The 17,481-nt window shown below is 36.6% G+C and overlaps 1 protein-coding gene across 1 annotated transcript; it reads left to right on the top strand.

Moving 5' to 3' along the window:
* The first annotated feature begins 1,878 nt into the window (after window positions 1-1,878).
* On the top strand, window positions 1,879-6,577 carry LOC113766148 (serine carboxypeptidase-like 2). Its single transcript, XM_027310368.1, has 14 exons — window positions 1,879-2,071; window positions 2,171-2,316; window positions 2,517-2,593; window positions 2,763-2,885; window positions 3,837-3,939; window positions 4,461-4,498; window positions 4,669-4,770; window positions 4,897-4,983; window positions 5,168-5,329; window positions 5,527-5,601; window positions 5,900-6,018; window positions 6,120-6,233; window positions 6,312-6,357; window positions 6,460-6,577. Exons 1-14 carry the CDS (start codon window positions 1,917-1,919, stop codon window positions 6,541-6,543), a joined length of 1,431 nt encoding a protein of 476 aa, XP_027166169.1. The 5' UTR covers window positions 1,879-1,916; the 3' UTR covers window positions 6,544-6,577.
* Window positions 6,578-17,481: the final 10,904 nt, after the last annotated feature.

Here is a 17,481-nt window from a genome sequence, read left to right as displayed (position 1 = left end):
AACTTGAATCCTTGAAATTATTTCTTCTTTTTACCTCATTTCTTGTTGTGTTATATTAGCAACTTCTTCTTCAAGTTAATTCAATTTATCCTTAAAATAGGTGTAGGGTTTGATACTAGGGACAATTGAAGTATTCTTCAGTCGTCTTCTGCCTTTTCTCTTTTTCCTCCATTGTCTAAATAATAATATTAAAGTATAGTCAAACCTTGCTCGTGAGTGCTCACAACCAAGGTTAGCTGTTGTATGTTTGAGCGTAATTACCTACAAATCCATCCCCCACTGTAAACACATTCTTGTGTGGGGGGAGAAATTACCTTCAAGAGCAATAGGACTTCCTATGCCTTGACTTTTTATTCAGTTATTGATTTAGCTTCCTTCGGTTTCCTACATCATTATACCTTCTCCAACATATTCCTGTTAGGAAATCTCATATTGACGTAAGCGCTACAAATTTAGACTTTAGAGTTTAAGAAATTAGTTAGACTAAAATGCACCAACAATACATACAGAGTTACACGCAATTATACAAATGTGGCAAGATCTCAGTCCAGTCCAAAAGACATGGAAAGTTTGGGGGGCAGTAGTTGGGAATTTTAGTAGGAGCGAAACTTTACGATGAAAACATACACGAACTTTTTAGGAAGACAAAGAAGAATATGATGTATTATTCTAATTTTCGTTTCAGATCATATTAATCTTGAAGGTTGGAGTAGTGCTAGAAAACGGTACAAAATATTTTTTACTGATGTTGATACTGATGTTGATACAAAATAAGAAATGATACCAATTATTAATTGTAACATAAGAAATGAATGAGAATAAAAAAAAGAGAAGAAAACAAAACTTTTGGCCGCTTGTTAATGCCCGGAAAGAGAGCGCAACTGCAGCTGTCTGCTAATCCTTATCCCACTTCTAATATTTAATTCCTACTGCACCTTTAACCACTTAAGTATGTTGATGAAAGTTTTTCACCCAAGGCGATCGATCGATATAAGGTAAAAAACACAAAACACTACAAACTCTGTTTTGCCTCTATCCCTAAATAATTAAATTAAAAGGACAATTATTATCGCCATATTAAAAATAATTATTATCAAACATTAATTATTATATTAGGTAATTTGGAGGCTTTCCATGATCTCTGTAGTCTGTGCCGAACGTCAGGTGGGCAATGGGGATATCGAAGGGAGGGTCGGCATATCGGAGACCTTTGGAGGCTTTCACATTACAACACGCAAATGCTGTAAATAATATTCATATTATATTACAAAGGTGGCCATGCATATCACATGGTTGCAGACAGCATTTTCCTTATTTTACGAAAAGTATTGCGCTGCCTGAGATGCAGCTTATATGCAGATGGATTTCAAGTGAAACCTCTAAATTCTCCATCGAGAATGGGCGTGCTTCTCACATGCCTAATTTCTACCCATCTTAACAGCAAGGGTTAATGAGAATTTAACAGTCTAACAAGCGATTTGGCACAAAAAAGATAGTTTAGTGGCAAAATGAGAATTTTGAAAAGTTTATTAGCCAATGGGAAAACTTCGCTGCATGATTTGACGGTGGATTATTTGGAATAATTTTTTTATATAAAAAAATAATATTACTTTTTTAATGTAATGTGTTGAGATAAAAAGATGATTAAAAAAAAATATGCTGTAATGATGTAAACAAATAAATTTTTGCAAATAATCCGTAGAATGGATTTCATGTGCGAGGGACTCTTCACGTGCATTTTGCCTCGCATGGTCAACACTGACAATCTTCCGGAAACGTCTCGAACGGGAACCGGGTGCCTATGGTAGGCACGGTCAAAGGGTTGCCTACCATAAAGGGATCCCTTTTGCTCTTCATATCATGCACGGCAAATCACCCAAACAACCAATTAGGTGCTCTGATTATTTGCCAAGACAATGGATAAGGTGCATGGGCTCTTCAGTTCCTTCTGCGGCAACCTTTTCTTGCTGCTTGTTCTTGTTTCAGTACGTCCAAACCTTGCTGTGGCTGGTTCCGTGGTTAAGTTTCTTCCAGGATTTGAAGGCCCTCTCCCGTTTGAGCTCGAAACAGGGTGAGTCGCTAAGGATAACATGATATGCAGCTCACTGATACTGAACTAATGTTGATCAAATTTACAAGAAACAGTTGATTCATTCTCTGACATTTCCAGGTACATTGGAGTTGGTGAATCAGAGGATGTGCAACTCTTCTACTACTTTGTCAAGTCACAGTCAAATCCTCAAACAGATCCCCTTTTGATTTGGTTAAGTGGAGGCCCTGGCTGCTCTTCATTTCGTGGGCTCGCTTGTGGGATAGGTTGGCTTTTATGCCTCAGCCTTTGCATTTACGTGTCAACTCCCTTCCCCCAAGTTCACCTCCTTTGCATTTTGATCTTGATTTTCTATAGTTTTGACGAAGTTTTATGCTAACCTTGTTCGTCTCAAATCTTCAAGTGATGAATAGATGATGAACTGGAGCGGGATTCAACCAAATCACTGATTTGTGAGTTTTTGCAGGACCACTGAAATTCCAGCCAGTACCGTATAATGGGACATTGCCCAAGTTGGTGACAAATCCCCATTCTTGGACGAAGGTACACAATAATTGAGTTTTTTTTACTTTAAATTATTTTTGTAAGGCAAACAGAGGTTTAAATTGACAGGGTATATCATAGCTCACAGAAGTGTTTCATTTGTGTAATTTCCAAGATTTAAGAACCTAATTGAGTGCAAGATTCAGAATAATTTGTTATCATTTGTTAGGTTGCAAGCATCATCTTCCTGGATTCGCCGGTGGGAACTGGCTTTTCTTATGCCAGGACTGCTAAAGCTTCTCAGTCTACAGATTTGCAAGCTTCTGAACACAACTATGAATTTCTTAGGAAGGTACACGTATACCGTTACTCAGCTAATTAATGAATCAGAAGGCTTTGTGTTCATATATGCTAGCAAATTTGTATGGATGTCACAGATACAATACATCCAAACCTGGTAGTTATATAGAAAAATTGATCCTTAAAATGAACTAGAAAACTGCTATATTTGTTGACAAACCCTTTTTAGCAAACTGATAATTGGTTTATATTCTCACTAATTCTTTTCCTTTTGTATCTAGGATTCTGCATAACTCTAACCCAACAAATCTGCCTCCATTATGGGGTGTGCGGAATAGAAAATTTTATATCGGTCCGAAATTACTACTAGGCATGTCTAGTAGTTTTTTAGACCAATGAAAAAGTTGCACATGAATATATAAGGGTCTCACTTGATTTAATTTAGTATGTTAAGTGGATTTTTTCTAGTAGATGCAAAAATCAAAGAAAGATAGAAGTGAACAGGGATGGGTTTTCTTCCTCTTTTCTTCTCCGAAAATTTCCTGCCCAGAGTTTATTTCTTTTTCCATTTTCGCCTGCTGTGTTTAAAAGGAAAATGGAAGTGCCACCATTTTGTTCCTACAGATTTGCGTCCTTAAGAATCAGTTCCAATGACTTGGTACAGCATGAATATGGTTGCAAAGGGAAAACTCTTTGATACTTAATAGTAGTAAAAGACCAAAGCAACAATAGGAAACAAAAGAAAATAAGAGTTTAGATCTAAGAATATTCAATGCACTTATGATGACTTATGATGATTTGGTAAATTGTGGACTGCTTCGCCTACAGGCCCACCCATAGACCTAGCCTACACAAAAAACAAAGCTAAACTGTCAACCATAGCTCATTTATTAATAAAAAAAAGGAAAGGACCTGGGACTTTCAACTTTAAATAGAAAAAAAAAATCATAAAAGAGATTATTACCTTTCATAAGATTGCTTTTAATTGTTGATTGTGTTGCAGTGGCTACATGATAACCCCGAGTACATATCCAATTCATTCTACATTGGAGGAGACTCCTATTCAGGCATTACTGTTCCAATTTTAGCTCAACTCGTCTCAAATGGTATGAAGTTGTTCTTTATTTAGGCAAGTTTCCTGCTAATGCTATAATCTGATAGTGGAGATTGCCAACGGCTTTGTAAGCAAATTGTATATATTACAGTTGCCTTCCATAATCTTGCAACTGAAGCCCCTTTGGCTAGGGTTCTTGCCCGCTTACTCCAAATAGGTTGAGCATTAAGAGGAACAAATACAAAGATTCCTTCAAGTTTTGCAGGCTTTTTATTCTTTTCTGTGAGTATATTAACTCCAAGATGCTTGGGGAATAAAGAAAGAAACTGTTGCTTTGGAATTCTAGGTTATATTAATTCTAAGAGAAATATATTCCTTTTTCCTTTTCCTCGTTATATTTGATGAACAAGTGCTCATGATGGCATTACTCTCTCAAGTTGGACCTTAATGGTTCAGAGCGTTCTGCCACAAGATAATCCATCAAAGTTGCCATAAACAAAAGTAAAACTACAAGTTTTATTTCTCCAGGACAATTCCTGTCCCTAAAACTTCCATAATCTGGTGTCCTTGTAGGAAATGTTGCTGGGATTGAGCCGCATATTCATCTCAAGGTCCTGTAACGTTCATAATCCTCTCTCTTTGTAGTCTACCTAGCTAGATCATTACATACTTGGACAAAATATCATTTTTAATCCTGGTCTGATAATCGCTTTTTAGATTGTTCATATTTATGCTTCACTGATAACATGTCACTCACGGCTCTCAAAATCAATGGCTTCAGGGATACATACTTGGAAACCCGGCACCGACCACTCAAGGCGATGGAAACCATGCAATCCCGTTTGCTCATAGGATGGCGCTAATCTCTAATGAACTCTATGAGGTTGAATATTCTTTAATTACACGCTGCTGAGCTGAATGATGATCTTTTAAAACATTGTGTCACACATATTTTTTTACTGTACAATTACCCTTGATTTGCTAACTAACCTATATTATAATTTTACAGTCCTTGAAAGTTACCTGTAAAGGAGAATATGTAAATATAGACCCCAGCAATGCGCCCTGCTTGAAGAATATCCAGGCATACAATAAGGTCAGCAATCCTTTTCTCCTCTGTGTTTCTGTAAACTATTATCCTACTTTATAAATTAAAGCGCCTATGCCTCCTACAAAGGTTCGAAAAAAAAAATTAAAAAGAGAACGATTAATCTTCTATATACTAACGATATATACACTTATACTGTTAAAATAATTTGATAAAATATGTGCTTATGCAGCTGATTGATAACATCAACCCTAGCCTTGTGCTGGAGCCCACTTGTCCTGCTGTTTCACCAAAATCAAATAACTTATTCAGTGGCAGGAGATCAACTGTTGAAACGTTCTATAAGAAGTTTGAGGAGCTTGACGTTTTGGAATTTAATCCAGTTCAATGTCGTGTAAGATACTGCTATTATCTTTCCGAAATCGCATGTAAAGCAATACATTTGGATAGAAGATTATTTAGAATAAATTTTTTAAAAATATATTATAACGCTTTTTGATATCATATATATAAAATAAAACAATGATTGAAAAATGTGTTTCTATCCAAACACAACATTGAGATTAATTGTTGCCCACATGGTTATCGTAGGCGGCGATCGGACAAAAGCTTCCAGACTACTGGGCTAATGACACGAGTGTCCAAGAGGCCCTCCATGTGCTAAAGGCATGTCAAAATTTGATTTTCCATTTGAAGCCATCTTCCCTAAACTGAGCACGAACAGGTACAGTTATGATTTGGTGCAATTGTATCTGATTATTGTAGTTTTTACAATAATTGATGTACAGTTACATAAAGCAAAATATATATGTTTAACAAAGTAATGTAAGTGTACATCAAAACTTGTAACAAATACAATATCAAGAAATAATTGCACCTAACACAACTGTACCTACCATAATTCTCTAAATATTCTTGTTGTCTTCATGTGATTCTGCATGTATTTTGTTTGATTACATGACAGGGGACTATTAAAGTGTGGGTTGGATGCAACTATAGCATACTATACACAAAAAATGCAGGGAGCGTTGTACCATATCACGCAAACCTCAGCACTAAAGGTTACAGATCCCTGATATACAGGTTTGGTAGCAAAATATTCGTATTGTAGAGCTTATATCATCACACTTGCGGATTAATAGTGGTTATATATGTTGAAAGCACAATATTTGTATTAATTTCAGTGGTGACCATGATATGCTCTTACCATATTTGGGAACTGAAGATTGGATAAGATCTCTAAGTTACCCAATTATTGATGATTGGAGACAATGGATTCATCAAGGCCAAGTTGCAGGGTTGGTTGAAAATTGAAGATTTCTCCTAGTTACCTTTAACATGAAGTTAAACAAATTTATTCTCTTTTCTACATGCAGTTATACAAGGACTTATGCAAATAAGATGACATTTGCAACTGTAAAGGCAAGAAATCCCTCTTTCTCTTGCTTTAGTGTAGGTTTTTAGGTTGTATTAAGTTAAGAACACTGTTAGATTTGACTGTATATCTTGCTTCATTTTTATCAGGGAGCAGGCCATATTGCTCCATATAATAAGCCAGCGGAATGTAGATCCATGTTTGGAAGGTGGATATCCTATCAGCCTCTCTAGTCAATTGGGAGATGGGTATGAAAGTATTAGATCATTTAAGAATTCAAAAATTTTGAGTGTTAAATGTTATTGCAAACGTCTGATTTCAGTTAATAAGCATTTACTTCAAGAGAATGCTTTCTTGATGCAAGATGAGTAAGATGTAGTCATTGAAGAATGTGTCTTTTCAAGAAATGGATCTATCAAATTTTTATTGGATAAAATTTGTTTTGACCATGGTCGATTGTGAATTTGCGAGTATACAGTAATATGTTCTAAAAGAACTCCAAAAACACAATAAAAATAATAAAAAATAAAAAATAAATCTACCACCTCTTTCTTTTCCACTAACCACCACCCACCGCTGTCTCTCTCTCCCTTCGCCGCTGTCAACCGTTCCTTCCTTCTTTCTCTTCCCTTTTCCTCTTTCTTCCTATTCCTTCCCCTTCACCGTTTTCCTTTTCCTCCCATTCTCTGCTTCACGCAGTTCCTTTTTGCTTCCTCCACACCTATGGCTCGCTCAACCAAAGAGAGAGAGGGAGGGGAGGTGTGTTGCGGGGGAATAGGAAGGGAGGAGAAAGGAGGAAGGAGAGGAGAGAGGAGAGGAAAAAAAGATGGTCACGGTGGAGGAGAGGGGCAGTGGTAGGTAGTGGTGGTGAAAACTTAATAAATTTTTAAAAATATCCCAATAAAATTTTAAAAATATTTCAAAATATATCTTTAAAAACACCTAATTTAAATGGACTATCAACACAAAAATGTGATTAACATACACCATTATAGTAAATTTTTTTGCAAAATATTTTCAAAAATACCTAATCCATACAAATCCATTCAATTTATAGCCTGCACATGGGCAAATTTCTTGCTAAAAACTAAAAACTTCAAAAAATGTAGCTGAGAAAAAGTTTGTTTCTCTGTCTATGTCCATCGTGTCTCTGACACACGCCGGACTATTTTATTAGTTGGATTTTTTTTTGTTAAAAAAAAGGAAACTCGCTGTGTTTGAGGAGCATAGTGGACTCCAATTACAAATTGGTCTTCGCCAATAAAAAGAGGCCGCTAACAAATTAATAAAACTCGCCGTGTTTGAGCCCGTTGGCAGGGACCAATTAATGAAAAGAGCTTGCTGACAAATTAATAAATAGAAGCACGCAATGGGCGCCCGTTTCCATTTTTTTGTCTGCCATACAAACACGGCAACTTAATATATTCTTTTTTTTATCTTTTTGACGACCAATTGGAACTAATGATTTAATAAATATAAGGGAATTTAGCCAATTTGGTCCCTAAACATTTTCACTTAAATCAATTTCGTCCTTCATTAAAAATTTTAACCAATTACTCCCTGAACTAGTTTTTTACTTTCAATGTAGGACTTTTTACTACATTTTACTCAATTCGCGTGGACCAAAGGGGTATAATTGTTACACTGGCTTAATCTCCTGCAATTATCCGCCGAAACAGATTAGACATCATTATCCCGCCCATGCGATTATCGTCGGATATAGAACTCAAATGGGGAAAATTGGGAGAACAACTAGGGCGAGCGGTGAACAGAGGTTGGAGGCCAGAATCGAAATGTCTACGCCACGAGCTCAGGCAATGGACGATGGCGATTCTGTAAAGGATTGCAACGATCAAGTGGAGTCATCAACAAGATCAGGTAAGTCGGCTAACTTCAAACCTAACCTTCATCAACCGTATGCATGAGGTGCTTGAGTTGAGTGCCACCACCCACTAGTATGTTGGAATGGTGATATAATGTATAATGAAAGGACTCGAGGGAGGGGGGTTTAATTTTACAGTACTGTACTTCAGTGGCGAGGCATGAACAGGTTAGGAGATGTTAAAATTTTTTGTTAAAGTGCTTATAGATTCCACATGGGTAAGATAAAGCATTTAGTTTGGGTATGGTACTTTCAAAATTTTACTTTGTTTTCTTGAGATTTGTGATGTTGAAATGTTGGTAATTTTGAAATTGAATATGTATGCTTTTGATTTAGGTGGTGAAATTTGGTCTCGATTAAAGTAAATTTGTTTGTTTGTGAACTGTGATGTGGTCCCTGTGCCTTTAAAGTATACTATGCATTGCTTTCATGTTGATGAAAAGTCTGACATAACTGGGGCCAAGGTTCTGCATCTGAGAAATAATAAAAGATTTCTGTTTTTTTTAATAAAAAAGCAGGTCAAGATGTGGACTATTTTACTTTGAAAGTACATTATGGTGGCTATGGTGGCGTCTATGTTAAAGAGCCAAAACAAGCATACGTAGGGGGTAGCGTGGAAACATTTGAAGGAGTTATTCCAGAGAGAGTTAGTAAGTCAATTCTGCGTGACTTTTGCACTTTTGTGGGCTGTCGGGAGGATTCAAAGATGATGTATGGAATCCCCTGTGAAAAAAATATCCTAAAGCTTCGGCAAATAGATAGTGAGGATGATGCAATACACGTGGCTTGCATTGGTAAAAAATATGGAGAAGTTGATGTGTATGGTGTCTATGAATTTCATATACGAGATGTTAATAGAAACACTGATTTAGGTGCAGCAACTATTGAGGAGATTCAAGTAAAAGATGATAATTTATATGTGGGGCTCACCTTTGATGATATTGATGTAGCTGACTTCGAAGAAATACCAGTCCAAGTTGAGCAAATGATGGAGCATGTGAAGTCAAAAAATGAAAAAATAGAGCCTACTGAACATGGAGGAAATGATGGTGATGATGATGGTGATAATGATGCTGTCCATTCGGATTCATCCGGACCAGAAAGCTTCCATGATAGCGATTATGATTTTAGCCATGATGAAGAAGATGTTATATTTTAGAGTTGCGTTATTACACCTGAGCAAGAGTTAGGTTGTCGAATTGGAAAGATACAACCTGATGGTGGAGCAAAAAGTAGGGGCAAGGAGTGTAAGAAAAAGAAAATGTCTACGCCTGCAGCTGAGTAGAAAAAAGAAAGAGCCAAAGATCATTCTTTGAAGGACTTGCACTTAGATGAAGGAGATCAGATTCCAGTCCACGAGGAATCTGATTCGCTTGCCTCAGATGAGTTGAAGAGTTGTCAGTCCTCCTCGGATAAAGATAGCAAAAAAAAGAAAAAGGCTAAGAACCCGAGTCTTGTGAGGTTTAAACCTGATGTGGATATGGAAGATTCTAAATTTCATGTTGGACAGGTTTTTGATAATAAACAATTGTTCAAGTTAGCTGTGGATAACTACGCAGTCAAGTGGGGCAAGGATATCAAATGGGTAAAACAAGATGCTACACGGATGAGAGTTAAATGCAAGACAGAAAATTGTCAATGGATGTTGTTTGCCTCTAAGGTTGAGGCCGGTGATGACTCTCTTGTGATGAAGACTATGGGACCTGAGCACACTTGTGGCCGGACATTCTACCACAAGAGAGCTACCTCAGGTTTTCTGGCTAAAAAATATGCTGAATTTTTAAGGTTGAATAAGAGAATCACTGTTGAGGAATTTAGGGAGAAGGTGCATTTGGAACTTAATGTTCACATCACTATAGCACAAGTCTACAAGACATTCATGAAAGCAAAGATCATAATCCATGGGAGCTATAAAGAACAGTATCAAAGGCTTTGGGATTATTGTGACGAGCTGCTAAAATGTAATTCGGGTTTCACTGTATACATGGATACAGAGTTAGATGAAGACATTGGGAGAGAGAGATTCCAAAGGCTGTATGTCTGCTTTGGGGCACTAAAAAGAGGATATAAGTCTGCATGTAGGCCCGTCATTGGAGTGGATGGCTGCCATTTACGAGGTCCACACCCCGGAGTGCTATTGACAGCTGTTGGGATTGATCCAAATGATTGCTTGTATCCCATTGCTTATGCAGTAGTAGAGGCTGAAAACAAGATGTCTTGGAAGTGGTTCGTCGAATTTTTGAAGCACGACTTGGAAATTTATGAAAGAAAGTGGACACTTATTAGTGATAGACAAAAGGTACTCTCTTGCTGAATTAATTAATTTTCATTCATACTGAAATTTAATAATTAATTCTTACTGAAATTTAATAATTAATTCTTACTAAAATTTAATACTTAATTTTATATGTAATCTTATAACAGGGTTTAGGGACTGCAATTCATGAAGTGCTTCCAGAAATTGTGCATAGACACCGTTTCAGGCACCTTTACAACAACTTCAAGAAGTTGCACCTGGGCTTGGCATTGAAGGAGAGATTTTGGACTTGTGCTCAGGCGTCCTACATGACATGGTTTGAAAATCAGATGGAGAGTTTGAAGGAATATGATGAAAAAGCATGGAAATGGCTAATTGAAAACACATCACCTTGTCATTGGTCAAGATCGCACTTTCAGACCACACCAAAGTGCGATATTCTGCTCAACAATTTGTGCGAGAGTTTTAATTCAGTCATTATGGAGGCTAGGGAAAAACCAATTTTGGGAATGCTTGAGACACTCAGAATTTATCTAATGGAAAGGCTGAGAACCAAGAGAGAATGGATGAAGAAGAGAAATGACAATATATGTCCCAAAATTCAGAAAAAACTTGAGAAGGCAAAAACAGAAGCTGCTTCAAACATTGCAAGATGGTCCAAGGAGGACCAGTTTGAAGTGACACATGCGTATGGTGGAAAGTATGTGGTTGATCTCAAAAAACAAACATGCACGTGCCGAAGATGGGACCTGACTGGCTGGCCTTGTTGCCATGCCATATGTTGTATTTCCTTGACTGGTGTAACTCCCGAATCGATGGTTCATCAGTATTACTCAAGAGAGAATTACTTGAAAGCATATGAACCAGCCATAGCTCCAATGAGTGGTCAGAATGCTTGGGTCCAATCCAAAAAAGAGCCGGTGCTACCTCCAACGAAGTTAAAGCTCCCTGGTAGGCCAAGAAAAGCACGGAGAAGAGAGGCTGATGAGCCAAGGGCCAATTCCGTATGTGTAACAAAACTGTCTAGAAGAGGACTTGTGAAAATAAAGTGTTCAAACTGCCATTTAGAAGGTCATACTGTTAGAAAATGCCCATTGATCATTCCTATGAATGAGCTGCCCGGTTCATCCTATGGTAGGCCACCATCGTCTAACTCCAATAAATGCAGCTTCTGCAAGGAGAAAGGCCATAACAAGAGGACTTTTCCACAACTAAGTAAGACAACTGAGAGGCCTGAAGTGAATGAAGACCATGGATCAACTACCACAGCTGGTACTGAAGATTGCTTGCTGAATTTTTTTTTTATGATTAATTCAAAACTAACATAAATTGATACTTTTTTCTTTAACAGATGTATATCAGGCCTTCAATGATGAGGAAAGTGGAAGAGACCAACAAAAAGCTGCTACTGTATCTTCATCAAATAATGGTTTGCTGTGTTTCTATGTTTTTCTAAATTTTTCTGACTACAGTTCTTTTAATGGCTGTATGTTCTTTTGCTCAATTAATTGTAAGCTTTTCTAGTCCCAGGTGGAATTACAGAAGCTGGTACTGAAGATGCTGAAGTGATAGAGTTCCAGCTTTCGGCTCCCCAAGCTATTTCTACTGATTTGCCGGAAAAGGTGATGAAGTGTTCAGTTTGCAAGAAAACTGGACATAATAGGCAAACTTGTGATTCCTTTCAGGCTCGATCTTGGAGAAAAAGACGGGCTGCTATGTCAGTTTATGGTCCATTTCCTCCTTCAAAATGGAAAGGGGCCAATAGAAACAAACGGTCTGTTTGTGTGTATAATTGTTAAGCAAAATTGGAAATTCGTTGTCTACTTTATTCCCTAATGCATGTATGTGATTGATGCAGGCACAAAGGGTGTTAGATGAAGATGATGATGAAGCTGACATAGCAATACTGGAGGGATGATTAACAGATGTGAACCCCCCCTGACTGCTTAATTTTTTGTTGCACATGTTTAGGCCATGAAGTCTCCCTAATATAGATTTTACAATTGTAATTATAGCGTACTGATCCTGTGGGGGAAAGAGCCTAGAAGCTTTTCCTGTGATTGTTTTGTTTTGTAAAAGTCTGCCGATGTTACCTTGCCATGTATCTCATTGCCTAGACATGAGCTTCTGCATTGATCTCTTTTGGACAATTGGCATTCACTGGTTATATGAAATTCCTAATATCTTTTGTTGGTTGCATATTCATCAGGTGTTACATGGGTTGGTTGTGTTTAGAGAGTATCAAATTTTAAGGCGAAATCTTGCCGAATTTTTTAAGACACCATTTGATGTAATTTTGATGCATTTTGCTCAAGTAATTAATTGAAGGGATAACCTAGAAATTCTTGTTTGGCTGACACGCTTGTGTCTTCCTCTGCTTTCGGTGTACAAGGAGAATTGAAGATCCTGAGAGGTCACTGCAAAAAATTTTTGAGAATGGGAGCAAAATAGTAGTTTTTATTAATTTTGCAAGTTTTATTAATCAGGTTATAAAGCTTATACATGGAGCAGTCAGCTCAGTTACATTAATAGCTCACTAAGCATATCTATATATACCGTACTATGAACAATGAAAACATAATCAGCAAATCCAGCTAAGCTCAATGCCCTACAAACAGAGCACATAGCTTGGACTCTGCTCCATACAAACCCAGAAACAGCATATTCAAAAAGTAGGTGTTCCTAGATTCCTTGTAGCATTACAAAGCACAAACTCGGCTAGCCAACTAAAGCGCCTCCACTGCCAGTGTGAGATGTTTTGCAGGAACCAGCTAGCCATTTAGTTTGATCAGCCTTATCTAGAGTGGGAACAAATAGATTTGGAGTGAGGTTCTGCAATTCCCTCACTAGCCTACATCAGATAAGGACACTTGAGAAAGCGAATAAAACTGCGGATCAACTACAGGTTCCAACAAAATTTGCTAATTCTGCGTTTCATCAACAGAAGACAGCTTCCAACAAAACAGATTACGATGGGCTAAATCTAATTTTTAATCTCATTCAGGAAGGCCTATCAACATGTCCATATACAAAATTTGCCCATCCATTGCATATATTACTTAGACAAATGCTTCATCAAATGCTTACACAGCCTTACAACCAAATCATAGTCAGGCAAAATTAAGGTCAACCATATCCACCTTACAACTTTGTGAACAAAAGGCTAACAGCAACTACATACATTTCCCTAATTCATCTAAACTAACATTTGGAGCCCCCAGTCTTTTTTAGCATGTCCTTTTTTCTCGCTGCTAACAAGCACGGCAATTAACAAGCAACCACAACAAACAGCAACAAAAACTAGCAACTTGCTCTTATCTCTTAACTTTCGAATTTCAGCCTTCATCATCTTCTTCTCTTCTTTCAACCTTGCAAGTTCAATCTTCATGAACTGGTTCTCTTCTTCAGCTTTCCTTAGTTCCTTCAAAAGTTTTGCCATTGTATTTTTTGTCATCTTCGGCATTGGTGGATCATACCACAAAAAGTACTTGCAAGCCTTCAGTGACTATAATCAATATCAATACCCCAATTAGATTACCTATTATTGCAAGTTAATCTAAAGCACAAATTACTACAAAATACCCATATCCGATTATACTGCCAAATTTAAAAAATTAATTCCCCTGAAATATATTAACAAAATAGAAAAAATACCCCATAATTCTTGCAGCCGTGGAATCTTCTTCCTGGATTTGACAATGTCCACGAAGTAGCTATTCGACATGGTTCATTACAATCACAAAACACGCTCTCAGATCCATTGTACTGACCTACCTTCTCTCTCTTCACCCCTGATAAATTTTCACTTTCCTCATTCTTATGATTTGATTGTTGGAAGCTGCACGAACTTGATGCTCCATTGAAATACTTTTTCCCTTCATGCATTTTACATGTGCTCCTTTGCAGATACAATTGGGCAACTAAAAATGAGCCCTACTGTCTTCAAACCAGATGCTCGCCCCTTTTTGTAATGATGTCTAATCCGTTTCGGTGGATAATTGCAGGAGATTAAGCCAGTGTGACAATTATACCCCTTTGGTCCACGCGAATTGGGTAAAATGTAGTAAAAAGTCCTACATTGAAAGTAAAAAACTAGTTCAGGGACTAAATTGGTTAAAATTTTTAATGAAGGACAAAATTGATTTAAGTGAAAATGTTTAAGGACGAAATTGATTTAAGGACGAAATTGATTTAAGTGAAAAGTATCCAAAAATGTAATAAATGTGAAATTTAAATTATGCAAGAATTTTATTATTTGTTTTTAGTATTTAATTTTAAATTATTTTTATTATGGAACTTTAATTATATTAATCTTATATCATTTTAATTATGCCAAGCCAAACATTGGGATCAAAACTTCAATTCCCCTTGAGTAATTAGATGAGATGTACCGGTGCATTATGGTATCAAATCCCCATATGGGATTCTTCGTGTCACTTTTCAGTGGCAACTCTATGACATTTCTATATTTATGCCAAACGTCTTGTTTATTTAACTTGTCATATGCAATTTATTTAAATTTCTTCTACCCTCACGTGATAAGTGAGATTGATACTGAATTTGACACTGGACTGGATAGTGGTACAGAGGATCCTAAAGCAGCAATACAGATCCTATGCGCACATTTATTCCTTGAAACTATAATATTTAATGGTATTGGTGCTAATCCTGGACCCTGCATTCATCACGTGGCATCTAATTTAATTCTCCACTTTCAAAGTTGCCTTGTTTTCCCCTTCATTCCCAAGATCAATACCTCAAATACTTATTCCCCTTCATGAGGTTGTAATAACAGTGGCGATCTCTAAGGAAGACATGATAGAAATATTGTAAAGAATTGATTTAAACTAAGTAGATGTTGAGACTTTGAGGGGTGAAAAAAAATGCTTTCCTTAAAGTGTTATTGGCTTCTATACTAGACAAATTACCTCTAGGATATAACAAAATCTGAGAACTATAAAAAAAAGTAGTTTAATTCTATCAAAGTTTTACAATTTTAAAGAATTGAAGCACCTATTCAAGACACCATTAAGGATGCAACTCTTAATGAAGAGTTGTATAGGTAGTTAACCATTTAACAGATGTATCTGTTAAATGTAATTGTCATTAACTACCTCTAATTAATTACCTAAAATAAATATTTCAGGCAGTCAATTAGCACCCCTCCCTAATCAGAAAGTCCCAAGTGCCCTTGTTCAGACGTTTTATATATCTTTCAATTTATATTCAAGTGAATGAAATATAAATTGAAATAACTTTTCCACCAAACTTTTCCTCCAAACTAATATTTGAAACAAATTTCTTAAGGAAAGAAGACAAAGACATATTTAAACAATGAACACTCTATCCTCTTTCAATGTGGAATAATGAATGACGGGTTCTTTTTGTATCAATGCAAGTTTAATTCCGATTTTACACCCGTTGGACTGCAAGTATACAGGTCGAAATTTTAGTACAAGATGTGTATCGGGTCGATCCCACGAGGAGCAATTTAAACAATTACTAAGCCCCTGTTCTCTCTATTATTTAGACTTACCATTAATTTTGAGCAGAGAAAATCTAATGCTGTAATCTACAAATCTGATATACAAATCTAGTTTAACAAATGCTGAATGCAAATAGAGAAATTTCACTTAATGAAGATTCTAGGGATGTAGATTCCACTTATGGCATAAACTACACAAATAAATGGATTTACTTCTTGCTATTATTCTTGCTTAACCAGAGATTTATTTCCAAGATTACCAAGTCTCATTTCCATGATGAAATGGCTTAGAGCAATATAGATTTCCCTATTTCCATGGTGAAATACTACTACAACTCTGTTTTAATTCATGAAATACTAAGTAATCCACTTAAGTGTATTTCTATTTTCATGAACATACAACTCAAGCTCTACTCATGTGTTTCCATTGTTATTACCAATTCTCATTGAACAATAACAACTGTAAACAAGTTATTGGTGATCAAACAATAACAAGAAATCACAGCTACACAAGTAGACAAGTTAACTCAAGATATAACAAGTGTAAATCACATTCAATTAGTATTATTTAGCCATAAGTTTCATCTACTCCCTAGATGAAGGAGTTTAGCTACTCATGAATGATTTAACAATCAAATTCACAAGTTTATTAATGCAAAACATCATAAAGTACAAGTATAAGAAAGATAAAAGAAAGCTTAGCCAATTGAAGGTGAAGCTCTCCAATTCCTGCTATGTTCTTGCACAATATGATTACAAGTGAAAACTCTCCAAAAAATGCTTCTCCAAGTACTCCTATCTAGAGAGAAAACTTGTTGCAAGAAGGAAAACTAGCTACGTATCGTTATCCTTGCTTCTCCCTTGTGTTTCTGCATAAAAGGTGGTAGAAATTCCATTCCTCTCACTTCATAATTTCCTCCACTTAGATTTTGTAAAAAGAAGTCAAAGATATGATGTTCCTTTTGTCCACACTCATTTGGTCTTCTCTTTTATTGCAGAAGCATGTGCCACCGATTTCTGTCCCTCAAAATAGCTGTAAAAGTTGTGAGAAAGGTAAAGAAAAACGGCTGTGCCACTTGCTGAGGAGAGAGACAGATCCGAGCCTCGGATCCGAGGAGTGATAATGGATCCGAGCTCGGATTATAGGATCCGAGGCCTTCCCATGATGGATCCGAGGTCGGATCGTCCTGACCTCGGATACACTCCGCCAGAAGTACAGACGAGGGGTCGGATCCCTCTTGTACACACGGATCCGACCTCGGATCCGTGTTGAGCATTTTTCCAGTTTTTCACTTCTTCCCTTTTTCTACATTTTTGCTCCCACTTTCTTGTGTACTTTGTCCTCTGGATGACCCTGACATTTCTTTCAACTTGTGCATGAATTTCATACATCAATTACCTTCACAATTTCACAAAATTACGCATTAATCACTCATTTATCAATTTCTTAACTCTTAAACAATATTTAAGCAATTATCACCAAAAGAGTTTAAATATGGCTTTAATCTTCTCAAAACATACCAAAAATTCATGCCAAATTCATACAA

Source organism: Coffea eugenioides, chromosome 1 (genome assembly GCF_003713205.1).
Source record: "Coffea eugenioides isolate CCC68of chromosome 1, Ceug_1.0, whole genome shotgun sequence".
Classification (NCBI taxonomy): domain Eukaryota; kingdom Viridiplantae; phylum Streptophyta; class Magnoliopsida; order Gentianales; family Rubiaceae; genus Coffea; species Coffea eugenioides.
The sequence above is the reverse complement of the archived record's forward strand: the minus strand, read 5'-3'. Positions and strand labels throughout refer to the sequence as shown.

Bases quoted from the DNA above. Each gene is read 5' to 3' on its own strand.
- LOC113766148 (XM_027310368.1), top strand. From the start codon at position 1,917: ATGGATAAGGTGCATGGGCTCTTCAGTTCCTTCTGCGGCAACCTTTTC. The intron at 2,317-2,516 runs GTTGGCTTTTAT...GAGTTTTTGCAG, and splicing joins TGGGCTCGCTTGTGGGATAG to GACCACTGAAATTCCAGCCA. The intron at 4,771-4,896 runs GTTGAATATTCT...ATAATTTTACAG, and splicing joins TCTCTAATGAACTCTATGAG to TCCTTGAAAGTTACCTGTAA.